The sequence below is a fragment of the Zootoca vivipara genome, chromosome 1, assembly GCF_963506605.1.
Source record: "Zootoca vivipara chromosome 1, rZooViv1.1, whole genome shotgun sequence".
Taxonomy (NCBI): Eukaryota; Metazoa; Chordata; class Lepidosauria; order Squamata; family Lacertidae; genus Zootoca; species Zootoca vivipara.
This window is the reverse complement of record NC_083276.1, coordinates 13,179,702-13,206,943: the sequence shown is the minus strand read 5'-3', so window position 1 is coordinate 13,206,943 and position 27,242 is coordinate 13,179,702. Positions and strand designations below refer to the sequence as shown.

The 27,242-nt window shown below is 50.0% G+C and overlaps 1 protein-coding gene across 1 annotated transcript in view; it reads left to right on the top strand.

Annotated features, from left to right (window-relative positions):
• Window positions 1–18,616: 18,616 nt before the first annotated feature.
• The window catches only part of KIF26A (kinesin family member 26A), a 141,636-nt gene continuing 133,010 nt past the window's right edge, over window positions 18,617–27,242 (top strand). The window contains exons 1-2 of the mRNA XM_035105016.2: window positions 18,617–19,012; window positions 19,289–19,555. Of these exons, the coding sequence (XP_034960907.2) occupies window positions 18,998–19,012; window positions 19,289–19,555 (282 nt within the window). The 5' untranslated portion in view covers window positions 18,617–18,997. The remainder of the gene's footprint in view (window positions 19,013–19,288; window positions 19,556–27,242) is intronic.

Here is a 27,242-nt window from a genome sequence, read left to right as displayed (position 1 = left end):
ACAATAAATACAACTTTAATGAACACAATGAGAAACAATACTATGTAGAGAAGATCGCACATGGGTGAAGGGAAGCAATGGGTCAGCGGGGAGGGAGGTATAGGGCAATACTTGGAAAATTGTTAAGGATACATAGGTGATTTAAGAGGCTAAGAACAAGGAGTTAAAAGAAGAAGACTAACATTAAAGAATAGAAAAACAAGGGAATTTGAGAAGAATTTGGTACAAAAGAAAATATGTGAGTCATGTTTTTGCTTGTTTATTTTGGATGTAAAGTCTTCTGTTGAAAGGACTGTACATAAAACAAAAATGGGAAAAAAGGATATTTGGAGGCCTTTTACATTAAAGAGTTGATGCACCACCCAAATAACAGCACCCTCCATGGGAGCAGCAACTCCTAGTAGTGAACCTGCACTGATTTTTTAATTATTATTATAAAAAAATATATGCTAGCTGAAACCACACCAGGTTTGATGCTGGGGTCAATCATAGAATCACAGAACTGTAGCATTGGAAGGGATTCTGAGGTTCGTTTAGACTGTGTTTTCAGCCCAGGTTGCTTACAACCCCGCTGCAGACTTTCTCACTCAACGTGCTCCAATTTAAGAACACCTGAATGAGGCTAGCCTGTTGGGAAAGCAGAACAGAATCTTGGGTTCTTGGCTTTCATATATGAACAAGTGGGCCCTGCAACAAAGTGTTGCAGCATGAAGTGTTTCTGTTCAGGGTTGCAGCCGGCCAGGCCCTCTACCAGGATGCTCCGTTCCATTCCTTCTCACTGATGTTTTCCGTTCTCTCCTCCCACGAAGATCAGTCAGCATTCCCTGCTCCATGAAGCAAGCACTCTCCCTGTTGGACTATTTCTACCCCCTCCAGAGATCGTCTGCAAGCCTGCAGAGTTACCCCACAGCTGTTTATACCTCCTTTCTTATGCATGGATGGTGCCATAGGGCGTCTGCATGAAGGCCTATGCTCAGGGAATGAGTTCACTATTATTACATAGGACAGGTGAATGGATGGACTTAAGGGTGCTTATTTCTTGCCTCGGTTTGTTTGGAATCCTTCCAGGCTCCGATAAGTCCCTTTTCTCCTATGTGGTCTTGTTTGCCTGCTTGCACCTGTACGCTGGCTAGCCCCGCTGACAGCTGCCTCTGCCGTTCACCAAACTGGCTGATAAGGCCATAAAGCAAATAGGAAGTTCACAAAGAGACAGAATCCATCACCCTTGCTCTATTAGCAGGAAAGGGGTTTTTTTTTCTGGCAGGCAGGACAGAGGCACCAGCAGGCTCTATTGGCAGCCAAAGGTGAAGGCGGGAGGCAGAGATAGTGGTTTCCAGTTTCACAGAGGCCTTTAGGCATAAATACAAGACCATGGAGTATCTCAAGGCCTAATAATGAGTCCTTAGTTCATCTAGAACTAAGAAGTGCACCACGGTTCTGAGATCGGAGTCTGGGATCTTCCACATTCACTTTTAATTTTATTGGAATTTTATTTACAACATAACACAACCCCAGCCCCACCCCCCAATACACAAAGCCACCCTCATTAAACGTGAACATAACATACAGTGAACATAGGTAAAGGTAAAGGGGCCCCTGACCATCAGGTCCAGTCGTGTCCGACTCTGGGGTTGCGGCGCTCATCTCGCTCTATAGGCCGAGGGAGCCAGAGTTTGTCCACAGACAGCTTCCGGGTCATGTGGCCAGCATGACAAAGCTGCTTCTGGCGAACCAGAGCAGCGCACAGAAACGCCGTTTACCTTCCCGCCGGAGCGGTCCCTATTTATCTATTTGCACTTTGATGTGCTTTCGAACTGCTAGGTGGGCAGGAGCTGGGACTAAGCAACGGGAGCTCACCCCGTTGCAGGGATTCGAACCGCCGACCTTCTGATCAGCAAGCCCTAGACTCTGTGATTTAACCCACAGCGCCACCTGGGTCCCACAGTGAACATAACATACAACAATACAAACAACCCAATAAAAGAATTCCTTTGTCCTGTATCTGGCCTCCTTATTTACTTCTTATAAACTGTTTCCTTTCATGAATAATTATTAAGATTTTTCTAATTATAACTTAAATACCCACAAAGTCTCCTGCGGACATTAATCAAAACAAGTCCAGGTATGTATTTTAGGGCACTGTTTTGTGAAGTATTCTCTGCATTTCCCCCCCTTGCTTTTTGAAACTTTTCTCTAGTGTGATCTCTAATTGCCTTGCCAGTTCAATATACTCTAACAGTTCATCTTGCCATTCCTTTTTTGTTGGCACAGTTTCTATGTTTTCCAGTTTTTAGCAATTGCTAAAAATTGGGATCTCCCACATTCAAAACAGATGTGCTACCCCTGAGCTACTGCCCTTACCCACTGTGTGGGGGATGACAATGTGTGTCATTGCCTCCCGATCCTCTCCCTTGACGCTGAACTGGCAAGGCAGCTACGACAATGGCTCACCTCTCCAAAGAACATGGGAGAATATGATGCTAACGTACAAAAGCAGGATAAAGGTCTACCATCCTTGAGTGCTGAGCACACTGCTTTAGAGAAGTGAGTCTTGGGCAACAACTCTTCACTGCCAGGAGCAATGTTTCCATGCCTTCCACATGCGCTGCGGCAGGAGGATTCTGGGCATCACATGGCAGCGCAGAGTCTCAGACAAAGGTGTGCTCTTCCAAGCCCACCTTCCCATCTCAGCGAAGTCTACACTAGCTTGGTCATGTCTGCGGAATGGAAGATGGCAGGATCCCCAAGGATGTGCCGTGTGGAGAGCTGGCTTCAGGCGCCAGGCAACTCTGCATTACAAAGATGTCTACAAACTGGACATGAAGGCTGGCAAAATCAACCCTGCCATGTGGGAATCCCTTGCAGATGACCATAGTGTCTGGAGACAGCCAGCCAGGTTGTGTATCCATAGCAGTGACCAGAGGAGGAATGACCCCTGGGAGGAGCACAGAAAGAAGAAATGCCCTGTTGCATCTGGAGCAGCCCAACCAGACGCCTTCATCTGCCCCAGCTGCAACAAAACATGTCTCTCCTGTTTTGGTCTCTACAGCCACAGCAGGTGCTGCAACCTTCCAACAGTTCAACTGCACCCCCAAAGGCACTCCCCTCCATCACCTCCCAAGACAAAGGGATGCCAACCTGCCTCCTGCTGTGTGCAGGTGTGATTTAAATGAAAAGCATCTACAGGAGGCTGCTGGTGGCTGGTGTCAACTGGGATCTGGTAGGGTGGGAGGCAGAAAGACCAGCAGAAGGTGGAACCAGAGGCAAGCACCACCTGACTAATTTTAAGTGAGATGATAGGCAGGTGGGGGCTGGCTGAGGGCTGGCTGGTGTTGGTGGGGCAGATTCATCTTTAGGGATAGAGGACTGGAAGAGGGAGGCAGATGAAAAATAGAGCAGGAAGAGGAAGAGGAAGAGGGGATGCTTAACCCAGTGAATATTCATATTCTGGGAGCCCCAGAATGTTTGGATTACACCTGGGTTGTAGTACTCAGATATGTTTAGGGTTATACAGTAGTTCACTTTCCTCTGCATTGCAGGCATTCCACACACATAGTGACTTTTAAAAGTAGATTTCGGTCAAAAGGTCTGCAAACTCCTTTCAATTTCAACTCTATAGTTCTTTTATTCTAAGCACGCGGTGCTCCGTTTCTGTGAGCAGGGAAAGGTAACAGAGCTTCAAGCAAGCTTGCACTGAAAGCAGTGAAGGCTGGCCCATCAGGGCAGGCAGAGTTCCCACCAACCCTCATTCAGTCCTTCCTCTGTCTGCCTAATAACCACCCCAAGCCTAAGCCTGCTGGGAGCAAAACTTTGATCGAACCCTCTTTCTAGAACGTAGAACAAGGATTGACCACATGGTATTCATGCCTTGCCCCCACCCCACCCCCGGTAAAATCAGGCTTAAAATAAGCATTCTGTTGTTCCGACTAGGTTGTGGTGTTTTCTTGGCTGTGGGGTGCCCACAAAAGTTTCATCAGTTTACAGAAGTGCCCACTGGCCCAAAAAGAATGGCGACCCCCATACACCAAATATAGTGTAACCTGGAACAAATGGCTACCCATTTTTTTATTTTTATATGGACCACCTCCCCCCCCCCCCAGGATCTTAAGGTGGTGTTCATGGTTCTCCTCATCCTCACAACAACCCTGTGAGGTAGGTTAGGCTAAGAGATGGCGGTTAGCCCAAGGTCACCCAGTGAGCTTCATGGCCGAGTGGGGGGATTCGAAACTTGGTCTCCCAGGTCCTACCGTAGTTCCAAGACTCTGACCATTAGGCAACATGGCTCACATGTGAACCTGTGTCCACTGAAGAGCATCTCAGGCGGGAGAAGAGGGGGGGAAGCTGTGCCTGCCTTGTGCCTGCCATTCACACGTTCACATCTTTTCACGTGATGCTTGTTAAGAGGGAGAAGCATGCGGGCACGGGCCAACCCAAGGACAAGCTGCAGCTCGAAGACTGTGGTGGCTTCTCCCTGTCAAATATCTTTACGTTGTGGGGGGGGGGAGGTAGGTCGATTAGCTCCAGGAGAAAGGACTCGGAATGGCACCGAGATTACTTCCTGCTCCAGCGCTCCTTGGAAGTGCCAGCAATGAATGCCCAAGTTAAGAGGATTAAGTTGGCGATTCCTCGCTGCGCGCCACACCCCCTCTCCCTCTCCCCCCCCCACCTCCAGTGCCAAGCTGGGCTAAGCAGCTCATTCAACTCACTTTCAGCATACACACGGGGACTGGCGGGGTGGGGTGTCTTGAAGAAGGGATCAATGCTCTGAACGGAGCGCCCCCGCCCTCCGCAACCCCCCCCCCCACTCCTCCCTTTCTCTCCCCAGCCTTGGAAGCCTATCGATCCTGCTCTTCCCCCTTCAGTGCACCGTGGCGCTATCTGTCTGTCTGTTTGTCACTGCTAGCTGATGTCACCGAAGGCAGCTGCGCTTGGAAAGGGTGGGTGGGTGTATGGGGGGGAGGAGATTGGCTTGGAGAAGGGGGGGCTGGTGGCTCCTCGCCCCCCCCTCCCCCCAGCCCTGCGGCAGGGGCTGCGATCAGGGCTCCTTTTAGCTAGGCAAGCAGAGCGCGCCTCAGAACCAGCGCTAGCTGTTGCAGGGACCGGTCTTGCCTTCTGGCCGCGGTATAGCAGCGCCAGAGAAAAAGCCGCCGACTCGAGCCTGGGCAGGCGGGCAACTTTGCTGCTTGGCGGAGCAGAGTGAGCATGGGCTGGGCTATCGCTGCTGCTGCTGCTGCTGCTGCTGCTGCTGCTGCTGCCGCCGCCGCCTCCTCCCCCTCCTCCCTGCGCCAGCCTCCAGGGTGCTCTCAGCGCGGCTGATCAGCTGCTGGACAGCGACTCCGAGGGAAAGCAGGGACGGGGTGGTGGGTGGGGAAGTAGGACCCGTGGTGGCGGCCAAAGGGAGCTTGGATGGATGGGTGGCGCGCTTGTTCTGGAGGAGCTCACCTAAGCACACCCCCACCGTTCCCTGGAGCTGCGCTCTGTCTGCCCAGATTTGGAAAGTGATTTCTTTGTTTCCTTCCAAACTCTTCAACACGCTCCCCACCTTAATCCTCTGAGCACCATCAGCATCACAGATTGAGCTTCCTGGATATTTGCACCCCAATCTACAACTGCGGGGTGTGTGTGTGTGTGTGTGTGTGTGTGTGTGTGTGTGTGTGTGGTGAAAGAAAGGCAGCTGTGGCTAACCCAACCCCTTCCTTGAGCCCTCAAGAGCGCACCTTCTCAGCCCCGGCTAGCTGATGGCAGAGGGGGTTCTGTCTTGCCTGGTGGAGTCGACCTGGGAGAGGATAAAATCTGCGCGGGACGCGGAGAGGAGCCGCTGCCGTTCCTACAGGAGGTTGTTCCCGCAAGGTGCGCTGCTGAGAGGCTCAGAGCGAGGGAAAGGAAGAGCGAGCGGAGCTGGGTAGCCTTTGGATCCTCACCCACAGCAGAGGCGCGTCTCAGCAAAAGGACCATGAAGGCGTGACACCGTTCCCTACCCCTGCCACCCCTTGGATATTGCTCAGGGAGCCGGAGAGGTTAACTCCCCCGCTGCCCCCAAACAACTATAAACTATGGCTTTTCAAAAATCGACGGAGCCTCCCAATGCTACCAGGAAAAACTCCAGTTTGCTGGAGTTCGGAGCTCTCTGCTTGGATTCCGAGATCATCTTCGGATTTACCAGCCATCTTCTCAGGAGGAAAGGCAAGGTAAGACACGGTCTGGGTAGGTGGGGGGCCGGGGGGGGGTGGCTTTTAAGGACTTCAACAAGCAAGAGGGAGCTGCAGGCACCTTACTTCGGACTTTGCATTTTTAGGCCGCGCACATGGAGCGAAACTTAAAGAGAGCGTGGTAATAAGCCATGTGTGGCATGCTGGAGACACAGACACACACAGAGAGAAAGTAGAAGCAATTGTGGACTTTTGTGTGCCAAGGAATAAGGAAACGGTCCTTTGGTGGCTCCGGCGCGCTTTCAGCACCAGGGACAGCGCTCGATAGGTGGAAGCGCATGTCGCTCGAGCGCCAGAAAGAGCGAGAGAATCGCTGAGGAATCCTTCTTGGGTTATTCTTCCCACAAGCAATCGCGATAATAGGACCTTGGGAGTCCAGGCAGGCTTCTGTAACCCGCCGGCTCTCTGGCACATGGGGTCTTTGAGCGAGTTGCCGGCGGCCTCCTGCGTTCCGAAGAAGGCTGACCCTGTTCCTGGCACGCCTGTTCTTAGGCGCGTATGCGAGCAGGCGATGTTTTCTTTCACTCCCCTGCGCGGCGGCGGGGGAAAGGAAGCCTGGAGGGGAAGCAGAGCTAATGGAAAGACCCCGCCCCAGCTGCGCACCGGGCAGAATGCCACCAGGGCTCGCCTAGCGGAGATCCTCCAGCACCCCCCTTTTCAGTTCCCTGCGGAAAGTTTCATTTAACCACCTGAAGGAGGGCTGCGCGCACGTGCCTCTGGTCTCCGGAGCTGTGGGTTGAGCCGGTTTGCACAGGGGTGCATTGGTGCAAGAGCCTCCTTCTTTTAGGGTTTTATGAACTGCTGGGGTTCAAGACACACACCCTTTCCATTTTTTTAATTAAAAAAAACCCCTAACCCTGATGTTTATTCCGCGGTGGAGAGAAAGGCACTCTGCCCATGCTCAGAAGCGCGTGCTTCCCGGTGATTATTTTGTCGGCGCTGAGCCAAGGCGCGTTGTTGGACGGGAGTTGGTCCAGGAGGGGGCTTACTTAGCCTGGAAATGCCAGCGGCGGCCCCCTCCCCCCATCCCTCATGGCCACACCAGCCTGGCTTGGCGCCTCTTAACGCTCCTTGCCTGCTGCTCTCGCAAATTGGATCCGAAGTGCCACATTTGCAGACGCCGCCAGGCTAAGAACGGGAGGAGGACGCCGCGAGGAGTGGGGTGGGGTGGAGTGGCTGTGTGGGTTGTTCGGGGTGGGCTACTTCGATGAGGTTGGAAGGGGAGAGCCGGGGGTGGTGGTTGGAAGGAGGGTTGGGGGCTGGTGGGGGAGAGGGGACTAGCGGGCGGAGAGAGCGTGCCCGTCCACACGTTGCCCCAGGGGACTCGCGTGTATGGAGGGTGTGTGCGTGTGTGAGAGAGAGAGCGGGGGCGAGAGGGAGCGGCCAGGCGCCTGGGTGTTGGCGCGCCGAAGGAAGTGGAGCGAAAGCAAGCCGCGATCGTGCTTGATGGAGTTTGGACGGGAACGGGGGGGGGGAGGCAGGAGGCGGGGTCGCCCTACGGAGTCGTCGTCCCCCCCCCCGCCCAGCCAGGGCGTCTCCACCGCCCCGCTTTCCCCTCGACGGGTTAAAGTTAGACGCCAGCCCGGGAGCGCCCGCCTTCTTCAACCTGCAGTTCACCATGCATTCTTGGGAACGTCGTCGGGTTCTCCTCAGCCCAGACGTGGCCAAGGGGGGTCGGGATCATTGTAGGCTGAGCCTTTGGGTGTGTGTGTGTGTGTGTGTGTTAGCGGCCCCTGGCCCGGACGCTTTGGCTCGGAGGGCGTTCGGATTTCAGGGATGCGGGCGCGCGCCTGACTAGCAACAATGAAGGCGAGGGAAAAAAAGACCCCCCCCCCAAATAATCCTGAACAGGTGCGCTTGCTACCTATTATTGTGCACAACCCCTGGATTGCAGGTGGGAATGAGGCGCCTGTGCTGGTTATGGGTAGGGTTGCCAGACTCAGTAGAGGACAGGACTTCTGTGCCTTTAATTGCCCTGCTTTCTTTTGAGTCTGGAAGCCTTAAAGAGAAACTCAAGAACCTTTTAATGAGGGTGAAAGAGGAGAGCGCAAAATATGGTCTGAAGCTCAACATCAAAAAAACCAAGATCATGGCCACTGGTCCCATCACCTCCTGGCAAATAGAAGGGGAAGAAATGGAGGCAGTGAGAGATTTTACTTTCTTGGGTTCCTTGATCACTGCAGATGGTGACAGCAGTCACGAAATTAAAAGACGCCTGCTTCTTGGGAGAAAAGCAATGACAAACCTAGACAGCATCTTAAAAAGCAGAGACATCACCTTGCCGACAAAGGTCCGTATAGTTAAAGCTATGGTTTTCCCAATAGTGATGTATGGAAGTGAGAGCTGGACCATCAAGAAGGCTGATCGCCGAAGAATTGATGCTTTTGAATTATGGTGCTGGAGGAGACTCTTGAGAGTCCCATGGACTGCTAGAAGATCAAACCTATCCATTCTTAAGGAAATCAGCCCTGAGTGCTCCCTGGAAGGACAGATCGTGAAGCTGAGGCTCCAATACTTTGGCCACCTCATGAGAAGAGAAGAATCCTTGGAAAAGACCCTGATGTTGGGAAAGATTGAGGGCACTAGGAGAAGGGGACGACAGAGGACAAGATGGTTGGACAGTGTTCTCGAAGCTACGAACATGAGTTTGACCAAACTACGGGAGGCAGTGGAAGACAGGAGTGCCTGGCGTGCTATGGTCCATGGGGTCACGAAGAGTCGGACACGACTAAACGACTAAACAACAACAGCAGACCCTTTGCTTGGAAATTAGACAAAGGGTCTGCTGGTTTCTCTTTAAGGTTTCCAGACTCAAAAGAGAGCAGGGCAATTAAAGGCACAGAAGTCCTGTCCTCTATTGAGTCTGGCAACCCTAGTTATGGGGCGAGGAAGGAGCTCCTGGGGGCCGGTGGGCTCCTCTATTCGGGGCGAGGCTGACTAGCAGCGTTGAACGAGAAGATCTGGTCCTGGGAACCCCTCGACGCGCGCTCCTTCCTTCGCCCAATGCGGAGAGATGGCTTAATTTTCTCCAGCCGGGCAGCTGCAGAGCCACAAGCGGCCGGCAGATGGCGGTCTAGTAACAGGGACCGGAGAACCGACAGCCGCAGGTTGCATCGCTCCTCGCGAGAGAAGTCTCAGTCTTTTTACCTCGACTCTGCGGTTGAGCCAATTTAGTGGCACGCCTCTCTTCTCTTCTCTCCCCCCCCCCCAAAAAGAGCTAAGAAAAGGATTTCTCAAACGTGTAATTGCAGCAGTAGCTACAAATTCTAGCAGCCGCGCGAGCTCACTTTGCTCTGGGAGAATTCAAAGTGTCGCTGGCTTCCCTGGGATGCTTGAAATCAGGTCAAACCACTGGGTGCCTCTCGGCATCGAGCCGGTTTACACGTGCACGTGCGCCTCTGGGTGACTGCAGCGTCAAGCGGTGGCCAATATCTGAGGTCAAATTCCACTGCTTCGCTTCACTTGCAAAGGGATGTTTCTCCTCAAACTGGAGTCTGTTCACACGTTCAGCTGTAAGAACAAAAGAACCACCTGCTGGATCGGGCCAATAGCCCATCTAGTCCAGTATCCTGCTCTCAGAGTGGCCAGCCAGATGCCTGTGGGAAACTCACAGTCAGGATTCGAACACAAGAGCCCTGTGGTTTCCAGCAACTGGTGTTCCGAAGCGTTGATGCCTCCCAACTGTGGCAACAGAGCTGGTAGCCATTGATAGCCCGTGGTGGGGAGAAATCAAGCACTTGTGAATGGTTCAGCCAGAAACCAGAGGAGCTTTACAGAGAGGTAACGTTCAGCTTCCTGGACAGTGCTCAAAACTGCAAAGAAGATGTGTGCAGGGGACAAACTCTGGGTGAAAACAAGTTTAACCCCATATGCAGATGCTGCTGAAGTTCCCATCATCCCCGACCAATTGCTGTGCGGGCAGGGGTGATGGGAGTTGTAGTCCACAGCATCTTGGCAGCAACACATTGGCCATGCTTGCAGTAAATTCAGGTCATGAGCTCTTACTGTCAGAAAGTTCTTCCTGATGTTTAGTTGGAACCTCCTTTCTTGTAACTTGAAGCCATTGGTTCGAGTCCTAACCTCCAGAGCAGGAGAAAACAAGCTTACTCCAACTTCCATGTGACAGCCCTTTAGAGATTTGAAGGTGGCTATCCTATCTCCTATTTTCCATACCCAGTTCCCTCAACTGCTCCTCATAAGGCTTGGTTTCCAGACCCTTGGTCATCTTGGTTGCCTTCCTCTGCACATGATCCAGCTTGTCAATAATCCTTCATGATTTGTGGCACCCAGAACTGGACATAGTATTCCAGGTGTGGTCTGAACAAGGCAGAATAGAGCAACATTATGACTTCCCTTGATCTATTCTAGGCACTAGACTTCTGTTGATGCAGCCTATAATAGCATTAGCTTTTTCTGATGCTGCAATGAACTGCAGGGGCCCTTTCAACTCTATGATTCTATGAGATGGAACTTTGAACACAAGTAGTGTCTGCTGGATCAGGCCCATGGCCCAGCTAAGTCCAACACCCTGGTCTCATCCTGGCCAACCAGATAATCTCTGGGGAGCTCACGAGCAGGGCCCAGGGCATTGTAAAGCTTGGCTCATCACATAGGCTCCCCAAGCAGAAAATCTGGCAGAGCTGTTTTTCTTTTTAAAGGGTGGATTTCAAAACAAAACAATAGGAAACAGCAGCTGACTAGGCAATTAGTTCACTATGCTAATTTCTCCAGCTGCCAGGTCAGGGCTTCTCTGTAGAAACAATCTCCATCAATTCATTTGCTAGGAGGAGGGGGGAGCAGGCAGGCAGATCTTGCAAGGAGTTGGTTTGGCAATGGAGGCTTGGCACTGTAAGGAGGAGAGTTGCAAGGCAGCAGTGTGTGGCTCAGGCACCCTATTGCAAAGAGTCCTTGGGGCCATCAGATGCTAAGCAAGCAAGCAAGGGCTGTGTGGCTCAGTGAGAGAGAACATCTGCTTTACATGCATAAGGTCTCAGGACCCAGGTTCAATCCCCACAGGCATCTCCAGGCTGGGCTGGGAGAGACTCCCTACTTGAAACCCCGGAGAGCTGCTGCCAGCCAGTGCAGACAACACTGAGCTAGATGGAACAATGGTCTGGCTCAGGATGGCAGCTTCTTGTGCTCCTGTGTTTTGGGGCTCTCCTGAAGACTACAGTGAGAATAGAATATTGGGCTAGAAGGGCTGCTGTCCTAAACCATCTCCTTCTCATTGGCTTATGCTTAGCCAATGGCCGCCCTAACTTGCTTTACTTGTGAGCAAGCTAGAGATCAATCAGAGGTAGCCACAGTGGGTAAGAAGACCAAAGGAGGACTCTCCTGACAGCCTGAAATCACTCACCTGGAGTTTTCTTTTTAAGACAATGAATGCAGTTGGCAATAAAAGTCCTGTTTTTAAAATGAAGGGGCACTCCACCCTGCTGGGATCCACACTCGGGGGGGGGCATCCTTTCAAAACCAAAGGAAGTCCTGCGTAACTACCATGGAGGCACTGCAGAGGATTGTGGGAAGCAATTATTTATTAAATTTGTCAGCCACTTTTTTTTTGGGGCCAGTGCAATCCCAAAGCCTCATTGTGGTGCCAGGGAGACGGCTTTTCCACAGTTGCTAGGGTTGGGGCAGATCTCCCCACCCACCCACCCACGCCTGCCTGGCTGCAAAGTACAGCCACGTTTTGAATAAAAAGACAGTCAGAATATTTGTCCACGTAGTGACATTCAATAGTTCTCCAAGGTCTCAGGCAGAGAAGGGCTTTTCCTGCCGCCACCTGATCCTTTTAACTAGAGATGCAAAGGATTGGATCTAAGATTTGTGCATGTACAAAATGGCGGAGGAACCAAGGCCTTCTAATTATTATTTGTTTGGTTTTTTGCATTTATTTCCCTCCAAGGAGTTGAAAGGCAGCTTGCATTGTTCTCCCCCCATAACCCCCCCCACCAAAAAACCTGTGAGGTAGGTTAGCCAGAGAGTGAGTGCCTGGCCCAAGGTCACCCAGCGAACCTCATGACTGAGCGGGGATTTGACTGGTGGTTTCCCTAGGTCCCAGTTGGATGCTCTAACCACTACATCATACTGCCCGGGACCATGCTTTCCTACTTCCATCCGCTCCAGATGTCACAGGCAATTGGCAAGGGATGGTGGGACTTGCACTCCAGCAACATCTGGAAGGGTCCCAGTTCTGTATGCTTTGATGTAAAACATCTGCTCTGCCACCAAACGCGGGATGATGCCTGATACGCAGTCCAATGATTGGCGCTATATGCCTCCCTGTACCCTTTACACAGCGTGGGTGGCGCTGTGGGTTAAACCACTGAGCCTAGGGCTTGCCGATCAGAAGGTCGGCAGTTCAAAACCCTGTGACGGGGTGAGCTCCCGTTGCTCAGTCCCTGCTCCTGCCAACCAATAATAATAATAATAATAATAATAATAATAATAATAATAATAATTTATTATTTATACCCCGCCCATCTGGCTGGGTTTCCCCAGCCACTCTGGGCGGCTTCCAACAGAAATATTAAACTACACTAATTTCTTAAAAGAATAAAAGCTTCCCTAAACAGGGCTGCCTTCAGATGTCCTCTAAAAGTCTGGTAGTTATTTTTCTTTTTGACATCTGGTGGGAGGGCGTTCCACAGGGCGGGTGCCACTACCGAGAAGGCCCTCTGCCTAGTTCCCTGCAACTTGGCTTCTCGCAGCGAGGGAACTGCCAGAAGGCCCTCGGCACTGGACCTCAGTGTCCGGGCAGAGCGATGGAGGTGCAGGCGCTACTTCAGGTATACTGGACCTAGCAGTTCGAAAGCATGCCAAAGTGCAAGTAGATAAATAGGTACTGCTCCGGTGGGAAGGTATACGCCGTTTTGCCAGAAGCGGCTTAGTCATGCTGGCCACATGACCCGGGAGCTGTACGCTGGCTCCCTAGGCCAATAAAGTGAGATGAGCGCCGCAACCACCTTTATCTTTTAGCCTTTACTGCATTTTTATTTATGTATCCATTTATTCAAAAAGGTGAAATAAATAATTAATTAAATAAATATAAATAAATAAAATTAATAGGGTTGAGCTCAAGCAAGGGACTGGCCATGAAAAATGGCTTGGATCCCAGGGGTCAGACCCCAAGCATACACCGTCCAAATAAAGAAAAGAACGTGACAAAACCTGCTTTGTCACTGAGTAACTGTGGGTTAAATCACTGAGCCTAGGGCTTGCCGATCAGAAGGTCGGAGGTTCGAATCCCTGTGACGGGGTGAGCTCCCGTTGCTTGGTCCCAGCTCCTGCCAACCTAGCAGTTCGAAAGCACGTCAAAATGCAAGTAGATAAATAGGAACCGCTACAGCGGGAAGGTAAACGGCGTTTCCATGTGCTGGTCTGGTTTGCCAGAAGCAGCTTTGTCATGCTGGCCACATGACCTGGAAGCTATACGCCAGCTCCCTCGGCCAATAATGCGAGATAAGCGCGCAACCCCAGAGTCGGTCACGACTGGACCTAATGGTCAGGGGTCCCTTTACCTTTAACGACAACCAACTTCCCGGGTGCTACAATTTAAGAAGGATGTTGACAAGCTGGAAGAGGGCGACCAAGATGATCAAGGGTCTGGAAACCAACCCTTATGAGGATTGGTTGGGCATATTTAGCCGGGAAAAGAGGAGACTGAGAGGAGATACGACAGCCATCTTCAAATATCTGAAGGGCTGTCCCATGGAAGATGGCGCAAGCTTGTTTTCTCCTGCTCTGGAGGGTAGGACCTGAACCAATGGCTTTAAGCTACAAGAAAGGAGATTCCAACCAAACATCGGGAAGAGCTTTCTGACAGTAAGAACTGTCTGGCTGTGGACTTTCGTTCCTTGGAGGCATCCGTCCTGGATGCTTTCGCTGAGATTCCTGCATTGCAGGGAGTTGGACTAGATCAGGCTTCCTCAACCTCGCCCCTCCAGATGTTTTTGGCCTACAACTCCCATGGTCCCTAGCTAGCAGGACCAGTGGTCAGGGATGATGGGAATTGTAGTCTCAAAACATCTGGAGGGCCGATGTTGAGGAAGCCTGGACTAGATGACTCTTGGGGTCTCTTCCAACTCTACAATTCCATGATTCTGTGACATTACCGATGGAATCATGGCCATCCCATGGCTTCTGCAGGGGTCATCCTAGCCTTAGCAGATGCCTTCACTAAAGCCATCTTGTTTCCATCATCATGGACTGCAGCTGCCGGTCTAGAATGGAGGCTGTTGTACACATCTCAAGGCAGCAAATCTAATTGTTTGCTATGTTACACTCGACAGGGAACAGCAGCCAATCCTGGCTCTCGGATGAGAATAATGGGATGGTGGTGCGTGACTTTGCAAAGACCTCGACTCTCATTCATGTAGATTAGGGCTGGGCAACCTTTGCCCCTATGAGAAGAGAAGAATCCTTGGAAAAGACCCTGATGTTGGGAAAGATTGAGGGCACTAGGAGAAGGGGACAACAGAGGACGAGATGGTTGGACAGTGTTCTCGAAGCTACGAACATGAGTTTGACCAAACTGCGGGAGGCAGTGGAAGACAGGAGTGCCTGGCGTGCTCTGGTCCATGGGGTCACGAAGAGTCGGACACGACTAAACGACTAAGCAACAACAACAACAACAACAACCTTTGCCCCTCTGGATTTAACTGTACTACAACTCACATCAGCCCTAGCAAGCATGACCAGGGATGAGTTGCAGTTCAGCAAAGATCTGGAGGGGCCAAAAGTTCCCTTACAGCCGTGTTTCCCAACCTTGTGCCTCCAGATGTTTTTGGACTACAATTCCCATCATTCCTGACCACTGGTCTTGCTAGCTAGGGATGATGGGAGTTGTAGTCCAAAAACATCTGGAGGCACAAGGTTGGGAAACACTGCCTTACAGTACACTTACTCTTAAAATCTAAGAGCAAGGTTTGACGCTTCCCATACAGTCCAATTCTATGTGGGTTTACTCAGAAGTAAGCCTCGTCAGTTTTAGGTATTTATTTATTGCATCTGCATCCCACCTTTATCTCCAAGGAGCCCAAGTTGGCATATATGGGTCTTCCTCTCCTCACTGAATTCCAACAGTGAGCTCCACAGCCGAGTGGGGATCTGAACCCCAGGTCCCAGGCTGACACTATAATCACTATACCACACTCACTCCCAAAGAGGAAAAAGCCTGCAGAACCCAGAGGTCTCCCATCCAGGTTCTAACCAGGCCTGACCCTGCTTAGCTTCTGAGAGCAGCCAAGATCAGGCATGTTTAGGGTAGTACTACTGTGATTCTATAGGATTTTCTTCCAAGTAAAGTATGGAAGAGTGCAGCTTTTGTGGGGGACAAAAGGCTAGAGAGTGAATTGCTCCGAGGCTGGCAGCGGCATCTCTTCTTCAGAATGACTTATTGGCAAAAAAAAGGGGGGGAGGTTGACTGGCCCCCACTTACCCTTTTTAGTTGTGTTTAGCAACTGGGGGAAGGGGTAGACCCTAAGACACATTGTTGATGGCCGGGCTGGAAGTTTGCAGGGGCTGGGACTCAATGGGAGAGACCCTACCTCCTACTAAGGGTAGCAGTGATAGCATCAACACACCTCCCAACGACACTGCTTTAAACACTTTCTGACCTGCTGAAACCAAGGATGGGGAACTTCAGGCCTGGGGAGGGTCAATTGTGGACCCCTGAGTTTATCTAGCCCCTTGGGATGCTCCCCAGTCACACCCCATCTCCCTGGGACACACCCTGCATGGGCTTGCTCCACACCCTAATTGGGCTACTCGAAATGTGTCCTTGCCTTCCGCATACAGGTGAAATGTCTGCGTCTCGCTCTGCCTGTTTTGCCTCTGGCCCCCAGAAGGAAATATGACCCCTGAGCTGAGAGAGGTCCCCTACCCCCTGCCAGGGGGGTCTTATCCATAGAGGCTAGTGGCGCGGGGCGCCGGGGTGCCAAGTTCTAGACGGCACCAGGGAAGAGGCGGAGGTTGGACGCAGCGCCTTCCGGCATCAGCTCGCCACCCTTGCCCGCCTCCACCATGCCACACCGAAGCACTGCCGCGCCCGGAGCCTCCGTCTGCCGTGGCCACTGCAGCACAAATAATAATAACAACAATTTATTATTTATACCCCGCCCATCTGGCTGGGTTTCCCCAGCCACTCTGGGCGGCTTCCAACAAAACATTAAAAGACAAGGATGGCGATGATTATGGCGGACAATTTTATGGAGGTTGGTATTGGTTTTGTTGGTAAAATAGTAGCTATAAGGATTAGGCCTGTTAAGCGGCTTCCAATGGTGAGACGAATGAGGGGGCTAGCAAGGGTGGGGGCCGTTTCGTTTATAGTTGATGTTATTGTTCGTGGTGTGTTTAGCAGGACATAGAAGGTTATTTGTATAGTGTAGGGCACTTTTTGCCCTACAAATTGCAAAAAACAACAACAACAACCTGACTTATAACTACAAAACGATTAAAACACCATGAATTTCCTAATCAACTAGGCTTTTCCTCGCCAGAGGAGCTGCCCTCCAGCCGCTGCCCGCCTCCTCCAGCCCTGCCCTCCTCCCCAAAAAAGCTCTGGGAAACGGGGGGGGGAGGGGCGGAGGGAGTTTTGCACCACGGCGCCGGATATGCTTAAGACGGCCCTGCCCCCTGCACTAAGCTGAATGAAAATGACTGAACAATTCTTGCTTTGGGTCTTCAGAAGTGGGCATGAGCTCTTGGCAGCCACACAGGAGGCCATGATCTGGGACTGGTGGGCCGCAAGGTGGTTCTACTGGGCAAATGCAGACTTTGGTAGGGCGGTCGTGTTTGTGGCCATCACAGAATCCGGGAGTGTAAATGCACCGAGCACACGAGCTGGGGCAGCTATCTGGGCATGCATGCCTCCCCTCTTTTTATATGCTCACAACTGCAGTTAATACTGGTGCATATGTGGCAAACAACACCATTGTGTTTAATAATAATAATAATAATAATAATTTATTTATTTATACCCCGTCCCTCTGTCTGACTTTCCCTGGCCATTCTGGGTGGCTCCCAACAGAATATTATCAATAATAATAATAATAATAATAATAATAATAATAAAGCGATAAATACATCAAACATTAAAAACTTCCCTAAACAAGGTTGCCTCCAAATGTCTTCTAAAAGTCAGATAGTCGTTTATTTCCTTGACCTCTGTTGGGAAGGTGTTCCACAGGGCGGGTGCCACTACCGAGAAGGCCCTCTGCCTAGTTCCCTGTAACTTGACTTCTCGCAGGGAGGGAACTGCCAGAAGGCCCTCGGAGCTGGACCTCAGTGTCCGGGCAGAATGATGGGGGTGGAGACGCTCCTTCAGGTATACTGGGCCGAGGCCGTTTAGGGCTTTAAAGCAGTGTTTCTCAACCAGTGTGCCTCCAGATGTTTTGGGACTACAACTCCCATCATCCCTAGCTAGCAAGACCAGTGGTCAGGAATGATGGGAGTTGTAGTCCCAAAACATCTGGAGGCACACTGGTTGAGAAACACTGCTTTAAAGGTCAGCATCAATACTTTGAATTGTGCTCGGAAACGTACTGGGAGGCAATGTAGGTCTCACAATGTATTGGAACTAAAATATTGGAGGGTTGGTGCCGGCTAGAGTGGGTTAACGATTTGGATCAGTGTGGGCAGCTTCTTCCTGACCAGGGGATGCTAATCAGATTAATGAATCTGATCTCTTCTACATGGGTATTGTGTTGTATTTTAATATTGTGTTGGAAGCCGCCCAGAGTGGCTGGGGAATCCCAGCCAGATGGTTGGGGTATAAATAATAATAATAAATAATAATAATAATAATAATAATAATTATTATTATTATTATTACCTTAACCCTGCAGTATCAGACCCAGGGTCTATCTTGCCCAGTATCCTGTTTCCAACAGTGGCTAGCCAGATACTTCCAGCATCCAGAGATAGACTACCTCTGAACATGGATGCTCCATTTAGTTCTCATGGATAATAGCTGTTGACAGGCAAATGATTTTAAAACCAGCCATCACGCCGCTTACTCCAATGGAAGCCCCCAATAAATCCGCTGAAAAGCCACAAAGTATGCAGCCAAACCATTAAACGCGGGCCTTCTTAAAAGCAACCCCCCCCCCAAAAAAAACAAACAAACCCAGAGTGATTCGCCCCGGTTTGGAAGCCAGGAAAGTGCCGAAGGAGGTTTAACTCGGAAGCTTGCTAACCTGAGCCATCTCTCTCTCTCCCCCTAACACTCCTCTCGGTTTCCACGTGCTCCGCTTGCCCATGAACTCAGTACTGTATCCCGTTTCTTGGGAAGCTGGTGGGGTGGGGTGGGGGATGAAGGGGGGTTAAGTCCCTCCCTCCCTCCTCCTCCTCTCCCTCCCCTTTGATGCCGTCTCCTCCCATTCTGAGCTCGCTCCCGGGCTGCTGCTTTAACTTTGCAACCCTAAACTTCCCTCGCTGCTTTTGCCACTATGGGAGGAAACATCGCGTAGCGAGCAACAGGAGTCGGAGCAGAGAGAGTTTTGCAGCAGACTTTTTTTTCTTCAATCAGTGCACGACTTTATTTCGCTTGCACAAAAAAGTGTGTATGCGTGCGGGGGGAGAGACAGAAGCGAGGCTCCGTTTCTGCAACAGGAATCCTCTGTCCCGGGACGACTTCTTTAAATTTTGGTTCGCGATCATGGGCACGCAGCAGGAGAGCCCGGGGTCGGGAAGCGTCTCCAGCCCGCCGGCATTCTCCTTGTAACTGGGAATCCGCTTGTCTGCAGAGCCCGGGAGAAAGCTGCGCGCTCCCTGGACCGGGCTCTAACATGCCAGTGCTGGGGGTAAGTAAATTTGTGAGTGTGATCTCTCCTTTCCCGATGGGGTCGTTGTTTGCAGCAGCTGGGACCCAGCTCGATGCTCCCTCGGAGAGATCTCGCCGGCCTTGCACGGCTGGAAGTTTGCCCCTTTCGTTCCCGGAGCGGAATTTTGCAATGCGCGTTTTGCAAGAGAGAGATAGAAAGAAAGAGGAAAAGGGGACCCGCTCCCGGAGCCCTTTTACGCAGCGCCCGCCCAGGGCAGCCTCCTGATCGCGTCTCCCGCTTTGCTCTCTCCCACAGGTGGCGGAGGGGAGCCCCCTGCGCGAACCGGCGCCCCTCTCCTTGGACCTCCCGCCGCGGAAGAGGTTCCTGCAGCCCGCCGCCCCCGAAGACCGCTGCGGCAGCCGCCCCGCTCCGGAGGGCGCCGGGGCCGCCTCGGGAGGCGAGCTGGGCCACTTCGAGAGAGCGGCCAAAGGAGGATGGTGCCGAAGCTGCCAAGCCAAGCTGGCCGAGCTCAAGAGGCAAGCGGTGAAACTGGCCTCAGGCTGCAACTCCCTGACCCCGCCGGTAGGTCTGCGCCCGCCTGGGATGGGGTTGGAGAGTGGGGTTGGCCCGGAACCGGGACGCTGGATTGGCTGGTGCTTCTAAATCCCAAGTTTGCAAAGGCCTCTCCAACTTTTTTTGCGCAGCGCTAAATGTGTCCCCTCTTTATCAGTTGCCCAACTACCAGGCGCGCACGTTGCTCGAATACTATTATATCCGTGTACATTCCTTGCTTGGTATATCTGTGCCCGTTGCTGCGCACTGGGTGGTATACTTGCTCGGCTAGATCTCCCAACGCTGGCTTGGATGCACTTAACGTTCGTTGCGCTTGCAGCAAGCAGTGTATTCCTCAGCAACCTGAAACTCCCACCACCTTCCCCGTGCCAGTGAAATGTTGCTGTCTGTAGCCTTGGTAGCTGTGTACATTCCTTGTACACCTCGGTTTCTTTCTGTCTTGCTTCTGTTACATGGTTCTTGCAAGATACCTGGGATTCATAGCTGCAGCTCATTGCACTGTGTAGCCCTCCAAGTTTCACTTTCTTCCACCATGTGCCATATTTTGCCAGCTGAAAAGAAAAGAAAAACCCTTAACTGCCCACGTTGCTGAGAATTCTGTGTACACCGTTGCACACTGTGCAGTGCGGTTTATCCATCCACATGGCATAGTGCCCAGATGTGCCCTGTGAACAGTGTTCTGCATTGTGCTGCTTCTCCTTGCACCAAAGTGTTGAATTCTCTGGTGTATGATTTGCACAAAGTGCCCAGCATTTTCTCTACCCAGCTGGTGAGGTGCTGCTGTCTAGATTGCTGGGAGCTGCTTGGTGTCTTGTACGTCATCTGCTGTGCTGCTGCACATGGCTTTGTGCTTAGCTGGCTTGGCAAGAGTTCTTTGTTCAGCCCTGCGTTATACTCAGACCCGTTAACCCCAAAGGATAGATTTGTACACCCCTGGGAGAGCTGCTCAGAACACTCAGATAATCTCCAAACGTTGCCTAATACCGTGATATGCGTTACACTGCATGATACCTGCATATAATGCTTTGCTTTACTTCTCCATATCTCTGAATGTTGGCATAGGGGGGCCCTTTTGTACTCTTGGTCCTCCGTATGCCTATGAATACTTCTCTTTAAAAGCACCAACAGATCGCTTCATATTTGCAGGGAGAGAGGAGCTGCTAGACTTCCAGAGCATGGGACAAATAGCCATAGCTACCTTCGTGCTGGGGATGCGGGTGGCGCTGTGGGTTAAACCACTGAGCCTAGATCTTGCCGATCAGAAGGTCGGCGGTTTGAATCCCTGTGACGGGGTGAGCTCCCGTTGCTCGGTCCCAGCTCCTGCCAACGTAGCAGCTCGAAAGCACATCAAAGTGCAAGTAGATAAATAGGTACCACTACAGCGGGAAGGTAAACGGTGTTTCCGTGTGCTGCTCTGGTTCGCCAGAAGCGGCTTAGTCATGCTGGCCACATGACCTGGAAGCTGTACGCTGGCTCCCTCGGCCAATAACGTAAGATGAGATCAAGAGAACTAGACCTAATGGTCAGGGGTCCCTTTACCTTTACCTTCGTGCTGTTGTACACATTCTTGTTAGAAGGATGGCTACTTGTTTAGAGCACGCTCCATATCTCTGTGTGAATGCTGTGTACAGATCAGTATGAACTGAAACCCTATTGTAGTGCAGGGGAACCTGTGCCACCCACCATAGGATGATGTTGGACATCAGTTCTCATTCATCCAACCAACGTGATCAGTAGTAGTCAAGGATCATAATGAGCTACAGTCCAACAATATCTGGAGCCTCACAGGTTCCCTACACCTGCCTGTGAGGTCTGGGCAGTGGGCAGGTTTTGCCTTCGGCACAGTGTTTGCCCCAGGTTTAGTGTTTGTGTAATAATGATAACGATGATAATAATTTGTACAGTATACAGGAAACCCCCCAATTTTTGTGGGGGTTACGTTCCAAGGAACTGCACGCGCCAGTGAAATTGCGTATACAGTGGTACCTCGGTTTAAGTACACAATTGGTAACCTGAAGCGCACTTAACCTGAAGCGAACTTTCCCACTGAAAGTAATGGAAAGTGGATTAATCCATTCCAGACAGGTCCGCGGAGTACTTAAACCGAAAGTACTCAAACCGAAGCGTACTTAAACCAAGGTATGACTGTATTTGAAACACCATTGGAAAAGCCAGCAAAAACCCTGTTCTGCCCCAGCCCCGCCAGGCCACACCCCTCCCCAGGCCACACCCCTCATCAGCTGCATACTATTTTCCCAGGCCACACCTCCTTTCCCCAGCCACACCCCCCTCCCCAGGCCACACCCCTCACCAGCCCAGCTTCCTATCCCTGGGAAAGCCTGTGGTTTAGTGCTTAATTGCATCAAACGGCAATCAGGTTTTCTGCAGATGGCTGTTTGTTCCGATTTAGGGCTAAAGAGCGGGATTTTTGTGGGAAAGGCAAAACCACTTGGATCAGTGTTTTCTAGGCATGGGACGAGCCCTGAGTGTAGAAACTAGCCTTTCGTACAACAGTAAACTTCACCTCCATTGCCCTGCTTACTTTTGCCCGTGGCCCTGCTCACCCCTGGTATGTGGCCCTCGGTAGGTCGCTCAGAAATGAATGCGGCCCTTACCTTGAGAAAGGGTCCCCGCCCTTGTGGTCGATCTTCATGTGTTCAGCTGAGTGCCTGAAAGAGCCTGCCAAACTGTTTTAAATATTCTTTTTCAACACTTGGCAGGAAAGTACGGGAGTCCCATACGCATCCCATGATAAGGTTTGTTGTCTTCACCTGCACTTCAGGTATATTGTAGTAGTTTGCTATTAAAGGTTGTGCTTTGAGCCCAGGGGGGCGTGGTATGAAGGCACACAGTTCAACAAGCGTGATGAATTTAGGGAGGTTGGAGTCTTGTCAGCTCCTGGGGTGGGAGGTGACCTGGGGGCTGACTCTTGTCTGACACTGTGGGCTCTATGGGAAATATTAGATTTACAGTGGTACCTCTACTTACGAATTTAATGCGTTCCGAACGCACATTCGTAAGTCGAAAAAATCGAATCCCATAGGGAATGCATTGGGAGAAAAAAATTGTAAGTAGAAGCAACCCTATCTAAGAATTCGTAAGTAGAAAATATCCTATCTAAACTGCATCCAAGATGGCGGACGGAGCTCCGTTCGTAAGTAGAAACATTCGTAAGTAGAGGTACCACTAAATATTTTTTAAATGGAGATTTTTTTTTCAAGCGGCAACTAGGATAGAGATGTGAGCGGCTTCAAGATAAAGTCCCAGAGTGTCTGTGTCAGGGAAGACTCTTGGAAAGCCAGATTTAATTTTATTTAAACCTACACATCAAAAAAAAGTAAACTTCGGGTTTTTTTTAATTGTTAAACTTTTCAAGTTGAAAAATTAAGTAGTTAAAGTTAAAAGCTGGCCATTTCTTTACGATTGTAACTAGTTGTTCGTTCTAATTTTATCTTGCGGACTGCCCTCAGATCTTGTATATAAATCTATTTTTTTTAAAGAAATTAATCCCCATGATTGCTGATTTATGCACAGTCAAGAGTCAGTAACTAGTTTATGCCAGATCTTTATCACAAAGTTTCAGTGATGGTTGGACCCCCCCAAGGATGTGAAGAGCCTAGCATTTTATTTTCAAGACGCCCATACAAATGCATTTGAGGTGCTGGGGTTTTTTTTTTTTTTAGTAGTAACAGTAATAATTAATAAATAACAGTGGGAGTATATTGTTTTCTAAACAATGCTTATTTGGATATTTGAAAGAATGAGGAGGGAGAGAAAGACGCCCTGGCAGAGGAAGCTAACCCACCCCTGCCCTGACCTTCATTTTCATTCAAAGATTTCCTGTAGGATCATGTAAAATTCCCATGGAATCTAAATATGTGTCTTTAAGTGGGGGGCAGGGGGGTGCGCCTTGCAATCCAGTGTCAGACTGCGGGGATCGGATGTTCGCTGTTTCAGAGTTTGATGCAAAGCCTATTGATATCAGGGACTGGGAGAGCCCTTCTTATGTTGACTTGATGTGGGCTTCTGTTTCTTCCATGTGAAACAAGAAATGTCAAAGGCAGGACTGTTAGACTTTTGTGTTGTCCGGTCAGTGAATAGGAGGTTAATTTCCTATTGTTCGCGCATAGGGTATAATGGCCTTCCAGAGAACACACAATGCTTAAATGATTCCCGGTTCCTTCCTTGCAGGTAATGGGAGTTTCGGCTATAAACGGGTCTTTGTCAGGTGAATGAAAAGAATAGTACTAACTCCAGAAAGTTAGTGGCTCTTGCTTAGGTGCTCAGGTGAGGCGACCTTCCCTCTCCTCTGGCCTGTCTGTGTGGTCTCCTTTCTGCCTGTCTCAGAGGAACACCCTCTGATAAGTACTTGATGATAGGGAAATGAATCTCTGCCTCCTTTTCTTCTGGGTCTCAGTAATGCAATAGCTGCCACAAGAGCACCGGAAATTTAACAAGGTTTTTCCAAAGGCAAGATTGCATTCCACTTCCTTCCACTTGCTTCCGAGTATCGACATAAGAAGACCATTGCTGGGTCAGACCAAAGGGTCATCTCGTTCGGCTAGCCTTGTGCTCTGTGAATTTGTCTAATCCCCTTTTAAAGCCATTCAAATTGGTGACCCTTGCTGCCCCCTGTGGAAGTGAGTTCCGTAGTTTAACCAAGTGCTTAACTTTGTCTTTCCTGAATCTTCCAATATTCAACTTGGATTGGACAGCTCCAGGTTCTAGGATTAGGGGTGAGGAATACCTGATTTTATAGAATTCTTTCATGCCCCCCTTTACTTTTTTCAAACAAAGAAGTCCGCAAAATTGTAGACTTCCTTCATAGGGGAATTGCCCCATGATCATTCTGGCTGCTTTTTCCACCTCTAGAAATATCCTTTCTGAGGTGAGCTGACCAGAACCGTACACAGTATTCTAAGTGTGGCTGCACCAAATATTTGCATTATGACATTGACTGTTTTATTTTTGATCCCTTTCTTAATGCTCCCTAGCATGAAAGTCACTTTTTTCACAGCCGGGGGTGCCGAGGTCACGTGATGTGCCACGTGATGCCGCCTGGCGCGGGATGCATGGAGGGTGATCTCCACACTGGCTCTTCCCAGCGCCTGCCCGGCTGTTGGGCTACTGGGCTGCAGCTGGGACGAGTGAAGCAAAGATCTCCCCCACTTGTCGCAGCCGCTGCCTGGATCCTGGGCTGCCAGGTTGGGGTACGTGGGGGGTGGCGGCCCCCTCAATATTGGGTGGAGTGTTGACCCCTGCCCCAAAATATTGGGGTAGCTGAAGCCCTCTCTGCCCCCCTATACTGGGCGCTGCTGTTCACAGCTGTCACTCACTAGGTTGGGATCTGCGTCAAGTCATTCCCTGCCACACGAATGTCTTGCTCCTGGTCAGTGAGCAACAGTTCAGATCACATGATATTACAGTATATGTAAATTTAAGGTTGCCCCAATTGCATAACCTGCTTACATTGAATTATATTCACCATTTTACTGCCCGTTTGTCCAGTTCAGAGAGATCCTTTTGGAAGTCTTCACAATCCCTTTTTTGTTTTAATGACCCTGAACAACTTGATATCATCGGGAAACATGGCTGCTTTAGTTCTCACTAACTCTAGATAGTTAGTGCACAACTTAAAAAGCATGTCTCAATAGCTATCCTTGGGGGACTCAACTTTCTACATTCCTCCATTGGGAGAACTTTCCATTTATCCCTGTTCTCTGTTTCCTATCTTGCTGCTGACTCACTAGAGGACCTCTGCTCATACATGATTGCTAATCTTATTTTAGAGCCCCTTTATCAAAGTTTTATTAACACTTTCAGAGAACCATAAAAGCTCAGTGAGGCAGGACTTCTCTTTGCAGAAGCCATGCTGGTTCTGCTTCAGCAAGACTTGTTCTTCTGTATACTTTGTAATTCTTTGGAGGAAGTAGCATGCTTTAATGTTCTTTAAATGTATGGTGTGGTATTTGTATGTATAAACTCTGAACATCTGTTATGTGGACCAGTGTTACACAGGTGCAGGGCACTAAAAAAAACCAAAGAACAGTTCTGATGCCGCCATGCAAGCCAACCCTCAGCTCAGTATATTCATTCAGAAGTAAGTCCTATTGAATTCAGTGGGGTTTACTCCCTTTTAAGTGTGTCTGAGATTCCAGTCTTACAGTTCGGTCCTCTGAATTCAGAAATCAGTGCCTCCATGTTCAGTGGGGAATATTCTCAGGTAAGTGTTTACGGGAGTGTTGCAGCTTCAGTTTATTTTTCTGTCTAGTTGTGAAAAATAGCAAGCAAAAAAAGGAGTCAAGGATGGTCCTTTGTGGCTTGTTCTGGCTTTCCGGTAGGCAGAGTAAACACAGGAAACCTACTGCTTTGAACTTCGTCTATATACTCAAAAGACTTGTGTCCTTTGCCACGATAATTAAGGGATCTTTCATCACAAGTGCAGAAAGGTCTCCCCACCTGGTCCCTGATGGTGGGTGGGTGCTTTGGAGATGAAAGAAGGGTGAGTTTCTGCTGCTGATTATCACTACTGATGAAAGAAGGAAATTGTCTTCCTCGACTCAGAGCTGCTGATAATAGCTCCAGATTCGAGCTCCAAATGGTACGGAAATCAAATGACTTGTTTGCTGGCCAAAGATCAGTTTGTAAAATGGGTTTCTCAAGGACCAGCAAACACACAGATTCCTTGAGAAACCTGTGACTTGTTTAACCTCATTCCTTCTTGTCCTTTCACAAACAGATAATTAAAAACGAAATTACCCGAGTCCCTTGTCATCTATCTATTCCCCAAACTCCCCTTGCAGTCTTAAGAGGAACCAAGGTGTCTCCCGTCAGCTCCAGCCAGCGTGACCAATTGTCAAGGACGATGTGAGCCGTGTTAGAAACTCAGATATAAAAAGCCAGGCGAAAAATAGCTCCTTAAATCAAGGCTTCAGTCGCCCAAACAGAATGTTTAATTGTCATTTTTTGGGCAAGATGGCTCTAAAGTCTTATTTTTCAAGTGATGGACTGACTAGTAGGATTGATTATCAGTTAAACTTCTGGCTAGTTCAGATGACAACCCTGAGCTAGGAACTTTGAGAACTTAAAGAAGAAAAGTCACTTGATCCACATAAGTATTTGCCTTTTCCCATTTTTCTTAATTGGACCATTCCTAACGTAGGGATATTCTTCATAACTGTGAACAGGGCAGTGTGGTATGGTGAGTGAAGACAAGCGACAACAATTCACCGTAACATTGTTCACTGCTCAGACTGCACAGAAAAAAGCTTTTTGGTTCCTGGAATTAAATCTGATTGCGCAGATAAACTATACCTGGTAGAATTCTACAGGGTGAGGTCTTAGTATGTGAAAACAGTCAAGATCCAAGGATCCCCAGGCATGCACCTCCAGATGGTGGAGACGTCGGGCATCTTCACTTGGTCGCGTGGCCAATAGCCAGGTGCAAAACGGGTCTGAAGGGCCACCATACTGACTATCCATGTTATAGCGTGACTAAGGATGGAGCTATGAGGATAAGGTCAGGCTTGGTTCTCAGTAGCACCAGAAGCAAAGATCAGCTTTAGTATCCATCCAAAGATTTGTACCAGAGTATGTCCAGTTACCTCCTGCCATAGAACTGAATGCATATGCTCTCTTCTTTTTGGTTTTCTGAAGCTGCTGTGCAAAATTGTCATGTGCAAGTGGAACCCACAAG